This window comes from Dendrobates tinctorius, unplaced genomic scaffold (genome assembly GCF_039654945.1).
Source record: "Dendrobates tinctorius isolate UK_male_01 unplaced genomic scaffold, ASM3965494v1 ptg000090l, whole genome shotgun sequence".
In the NCBI taxonomy this organism is placed as follows: Eukaryota; Metazoa; Chordata; class Amphibia; order Anura; family Dendrobatidae; genus Dendrobates; species Dendrobates tinctorius.
The window spans coordinates 9,646,501-9,652,500 of record NW_027361758.1 but is presented as its reverse complement, the minus strand read 5'-3'; the positions used below and the strand labels follow the sequence as shown (position 1 = coordinate 9,652,500).

Here is a 6,000-nt window from a genome sequence, read left to right as displayed (position 1 = left end):
GATGCTGTCACTGCCCGTGGCCTTCTTGCATTTCATAAATTTTATACTGTCTTTATTTCCAGCACACTGATTGGTATGTCCAGAGGATTTTGGAAGTCTTTGATTGTCTCCTCCATGTCTCTGAGTTTATTGGTAGGTGCTTCTGTTCTGGGGTTAGGTCTTCTTCTGGTATGTTCTTGTAGAGGCCTTTGAAGTAGCTGTGCCAGATGTTGCCATTTTGGATGTGGAGGGTGCTCTGCTTGGGCTTTGTGCCGATATGATTCCAGGTCTCACAGAATGAGTTGTCCTGGAGAGGGAGTCCTCAAGCTTCTGTAGTTCCTGGCAGATATGCCTCTGTTTTTTTTTTCTCCCTGCGTTTGTATTGCCTCTGTAGGATATCATGGGCCGCTCTTAGGTCCCTGTTGTTTGGATCTCTGTGCTTTTGGTTTGAGGCTACCCTTAGGGAGTTGCGTAGTGACTTACATTCTTTGTCAAACCATTTTTGGCCTTGTTTATTTTTTCGGTTTCTTGGGGTTGGTTCTTCTGATGCCTGCTAGCTCCGCCATGGTGTATAGGATGTTGTTAAAGTCATTCACTGCCCTGTTGACCCCTTGCTGGTTTGATGCGTAACTACTTGTGTTGAAATTTACAAGTAGCTCTTGGATCTCGGTTCTGTTAGTCATGTTGGTGTATTCAGTGGATAACTGTTTGGGCCACTTGTAGGATGGTGGCAGGTTGTGTAGACTGGTCAGGTGTGGCTTTTCTATGGGTTGTTTGTCCGTGGATCTCATGTACAGCAGTGTCTGGTTGTGGTCTGACAGGTGGGTTTCAGGGGTGACTATGAAGGCATTTATGTTTGCTGGGTCTATGTCCGTTATTGCATAATCCACCACACTGCTGCCCAAGTGGGAGTTTAGTGTAAATCTCCCTAGTGAGTCCCCCCTGATGCGTCCATTCACTATATACAGCCCCAAGCTCCGGCACAGGTTCAGCAAGGTTCTGCCGCTTTTATTCACCACTCTGTCATAGCTGTTTCTTGCGGTCTGTACTGAGTCATTATAGAAGGATCCATCTCCCATTAAATGTGTTTCCGTCAGGTGACATGTAGTCCTTCTCTGTACCCGTCCTGGCATTGAGGTCTCCGCAGAGGAGCACTCTGCCCATGGACTGGAATTGGGCTGCCTCTCTCTGTATGACCTCATAGATGTCCGGCTTATAGTATGGGGATTCTGATGGAGGGATGTAGGCTGCACAGAGGTAGATGTCCTGCTGAGAGTTGAGGATGGCGCTGCTTATCCTCATCCAGATATTGCTTTCTCCTCTTTTTACTGCCTTGATGTGCTCTTTCTTTTCCTCCTTGTACCATATTAGTATGCCCCCTGAACAACGGCCCTGTTTGATGTTCTTGTTTTTCTGGGCAGAGAGAGAAAATTCCCTGTATCCCATGGGTGTCAGGGATTCCTCCTCTGCCCGGGCCCATGTCTCCAGAAGGATCTGGATGTCAATGTTCTTTAGCTATGTCTCCAGAAGGATCTGGATGTCAATGTTCTTTAGAGCGCGCTCTCTCTCTCTCTTTCTCTTTCTCTTTCTCTTTCTCTTTCTCTTTCCTTATATTCAGGATCCGTCTAAAAACGGATCCTGTGCCATCCGTTCACATCAGTTGAGAACGGATCCGCTTGTCTGCCTTGTTTGGCGGATTTTAACTGATGCAAATAACTGAAGTGTGAAAGAGCCCTAATATGTCACGAAAAAACCGTCTCAGAATCGCTAGGATGCGTTGAAGCGTTCCAGAGTTATTACCTCATAAAGGGACACTGGTCAGAATTGCAAAAAAAAATTGCCTGGTCATTAAGGTCAAAATAGGCTGGGTCATGAAGGGGTTAAATAACTTATGTTTAACACTGTGAAGTCGATCTATCAGTTTTTGTTTTTTCTCTCCACCTCTTTCGCCCCCCTCTCCCTTTTCATGCCTTTCACCTTCATTCTTAGGGGGCTTTGACACATGGTGATAGAAGAGCAACAGAATCAAGGGATTTGAGTCGCTTTAACTTTGATAACAAGGTAATGATTTTAATTGTCTTGGGTGCCTACAAATTATTCTCATTTACCTGAAGATTATTTTTCATTGACACACATCCTTTTGTTTTTTTCCCTGTTACAGTATGGCAGGAACGCTTTGGAAATTGTTATGAAGTCTGTTGTAAGCCTGGATTCCCCATTGGTTTCTGCCCCATCAGATTATCCTGGTGATTTCTTTAAAGGTAAAGTAAATTGCTTCTGTTGCAAAATACACATTGTTTGTGATTTTAAATGTATCCCTTGCACCAAAAGAGAAGTATGTAGCATAAGTAAGTAATACAGGAAAGGGTTTTGTGCAAATGTTTATTTTCGAATCTTATGCCGTGTATTTAATCCAGAATTCACAAGGACCCAAACTAATGCTATTGCCTGTATATTTTCAAAACTAGATGTCCGTCAAGGGTTGATTGGAGTTGGACTTATAAATGTAGAAGACCGTTCTGGCATTTTGACTCTTGATAAAGGTATAAAAAAAAAAGGCTTCTATTATGCATATTCTGTGTATTTACTAGGTTAACCCCTTCACCCCAGGGGCATTTTCTTGTGTTAATTTCACTCCGCTTTTTCCCAGAGCCTGTAGCATCGCTTTTTTTTTTTTTTTTTTTTTTTCCCGCCTCTGGGGTTGCGTGAGGGCTTATTTTTTGCGAGCCGATCTGACGTTTTTATCCATACCATTTTGGGGTAGAAGCACTGTTATTGCAATGTTGCGGATACTAAAAGAAAAAAAAAAAATTCTGTTTTGAATTTTTTTTTTTCTCATTAAACAGTTTACTGATTATTTTGTATAGGGCAAAAGGGGGGGGGGATTTGAACTTTTTTTTTAAATATTTTTAAAAAAATTTCTTTCACTTTTTTACTTGCTCTTATAGTCTCCTTGGGAGACTTGAAGCTGCAATCTTCTGATCGCTTGTGCTACGCATAGCAGGGTTTCTCCTCTGTGTAGCAGAATTGATCATCTTACCAGATTGGCATTGACAACCGCAGGAGTCTCCTGCAGACCCTGGGTTGTCATGCTAACCCATCAGCGCCCTGTAGTCATTTGACAGATGTGCCAATGCGCTGAGCTAGTGACGCGGTTCTGATGCGATCATGTTAAACGCTGCAGTCAGAGATTGCTGGCGGAATTGTATGTTAGCAGCCGTGGGTGGATTTGGATTGGATTAGGATGTAATCAGCTGTCATTTGCCTGAAAAGATGCGGGCTCGGCGCCAGAGCCCGCATTAAAGTGGGAAACACAACATATGACACTGCATTTCCTCTAATCAGTACCAAATGCAGCTGATCTGCAGCGCTCTGCTCAGTGCGTGGCTTGGAGTAAGTAACCTCCTCTTCGTTCTAGATATCCTTGGGGGTGTGATCACTAATCACCAAGGCACACCCTAAGAAGGGAACCACTTATACACAAATGGTAATTGCTTCCATTTTTTTTTTTTTTTTAAATACAGATTACAACAATATTGGAAAGTTTCTCAATCGTATCTTGGGCATGGAAGTACACCAGCAAAATTCTCTCTTTCAGTATTTCTCTGACACACTCAATGCAGTCATACAGAATGCTAAGAAGAATGGCAGATACGACATGGGCATCCTAGGTAATGAGTTCGCACGCGGCATACCGTATATACTCGAATATAAGCTGACCCGAGTATAAGCCGAGGCACCTAATTTTGCCACGGAAAACTGGGTAAGCTTATTGACTCGAGTATAAGCCAGGTATGCATTGTCCCCTTCATCCCTGTCATGGTATGCATTGTCCCCTCATCTCTGTCCTGGTATGCATGGCTCCCCCATCTCTGTCCTAGTATGCATGGCTCCCCTGTCCCTGTCATTGTATGCATGGCTCCTTATCCCCTATCCTACTCGCCCTGCAGCGTCTCGGTGGTCCCGACGTCCGCAGCAGCTCCATGGTTTCGGCTTCCAGCAGCACTCCCTGTGCTGAGCGATCATGTGGTGCCGCTCATTAAGGTAATATGCGCTCCACACCTATGGGAGTGGAGTCGCGTGCATATTCATTACCTTAATGAGCGGCGCCGGGGCCACCGAGACATTGCGAGGGCACGCTGCTGGGTGAGTATGATGTCTTCTGAAAGCCGGCGGCTGTCACAGCGCTGCTATAAGAGAAATTAATATTCATTTGTAAGTGAGTGCTGAAAAACTCTGCTTATACACGAGTATATACGGTACTTTATTTTAATCTATTTAAAATATACATCCATAAATATTTGCACTTTTTTTTTTACAGTAAATATGTGCATTTTTAGAGGGGTGTTTTTTTAATTTTATATTGCATTGTATATTATTATTCTAAGATAGTTATTTTTTGCATAGATCTTGGATCTGGGGATGAGAAGGTTCGAAAAGCTGAGGTTAAAAAGTTCCTAACCCCAGGTTATTCCACTTCAGGTCATGTGGAGCTGTACACGGTAAGTTCTTTATTTTTGTGGCATGCTAGGGCTTTGTACATTTGAAGGGAATTATCTTCTGGATTTTTTATTTTAAACAAGTTGTACTGCAAAATGGCACCAATATAACTATAGGTCACCATAAAAAAGTCCTCAAACTGCTCAAATGGGGGGGGGTGTTATAGTTCTCAGGTGATGGTAATGCAACTAATTATTTTAATTTATTTTAAACATACTATTTATATGTGGTGGTGTTATATACACTCACTGGCCACTTTATTAGGTACACCATGCTAGTAAGGGGTTGGACCCCCTTTTGCCTTCAGAACTGCCTCAATTCTTCGTGGCAGAGATTCAACAAGGTGCTGGAAGCATTCCTCAGAGATTTTGGACCATATTGACATGATGGCATCACACAGTTGGCGCAGATTTGTCGGCTGCACATCCCTGATGCGAATCTCCCGTTCCACCACATCCCAAAGATGCTCTATTGGATTGAGATCTGGTGACTGAGGAGGCAATTTGAGTACAGTGAACTCATTGTCATGTTCAAGAAACCAATCTGAGATGATTCGAGCTTTATGACATGGCGCATTATCCTGCTGAAAGTAGCCATCAGATGTTGGGTACATTGTGGTCATAAAGGGATGGACATGGTCAGCAACAATACTCAGGTAGGCTGTGGCGTTGCAACGATGCTCAATTGGTACCAAGGGGCCCAAAGAGTGCCCAGAAAAAATTCCCCACACCATGACACCACCACCACCAGCCTGAACCGTTGATACAAGGCAGGATGGATCCATGCTTTCATGTTGTTTACGCCAAATTCTGACCCTACCATCCGAATGTCGCAGCAGAAATCGAGACTCATCAGACCAGGCAACGTTTTTCCAATCTTCTACTGTCCAATTTCGATGAGCTTGTGCAAATTGTAGCCTCAGTTTCCTGTTCTTAGCTGAGAGGAGTGGTACCCAGTGTGGTCTTCTGCTGCTGTAGCCCATCTGCCTCAAAGTTCGACGCACTGTGCGTTCAGAGATGCTCTTCTGCCTACCTTGGTTGTAACGGGTGGCAATTTGAGTCACTGTTGCCTTTCTATCAGCTCGAACCAGTCTGCCCATTCTCCTCTGACCTCTGGCATCAACATGGCATTTCCGGCCACAGAACTGCCGCTCACTGGATTTTTTTTCTTTTTCGGACCATTCTCTGTAAACCCTAGAGATGGTTGTGCGTGAAAATCCCAGTAGATCAGCAGTTTCTGAAATTCTCAGACCAGCCCTTCTGGCACCAACGATCATGCCACGTTCAAAGGCACTCAAATCACCTTTCTTCCCCATACTGATGCTCGGTTTGAACTGCAGGAGATTGTCTTGACCATGTCTACATGCCTAAATGCACTGAGTTGCCGCCATGTGATTGGCTGATTAGAAATTAAGTCTTAACACACAGTTGGACAGGTGTACCTAATAAAGTGGCCAGTGAGTGTATATATTAGTTTGTTTCGTTGGAAGCTATGGGTAGAAGAAGGTGCTGCGGAACCAGT

General features: G+C 43.9%; 1 protein-coding gene across 2 annotated transcripts in view; it reads left to right on the top strand.

Moving 5' to 3' along the window:
* Positions 1-6,000, top strand: part of SBNO1 (strawberry notch homolog 1) — a 144,663-nt gene that overhangs the window by 79,750 nt on the left and 58,913 nt on the right. For both annotated transcript variants that reach the window (XM_073586093.1, XM_073586094.1), the window contains 5 exons: positions 1,969-2,040; positions 2,141-2,240; positions 2,448-2,522; positions 3,504-3,650; positions 4,387-4,481. In XM_073586093.1, the coding sequence (XP_073442194.1) occupies positions 1,969-2,040; positions 2,141-2,240; positions 2,448-2,522; positions 3,504-3,650; positions 4,387-4,481 (489 nt within the window). The remainder of the gene's footprint in view (positions 1-1,968; positions 2,041-2,140; positions 2,241-2,447; positions 2,523-3,503; positions 3,651-4,386; positions 4,482-6,000) is intronic.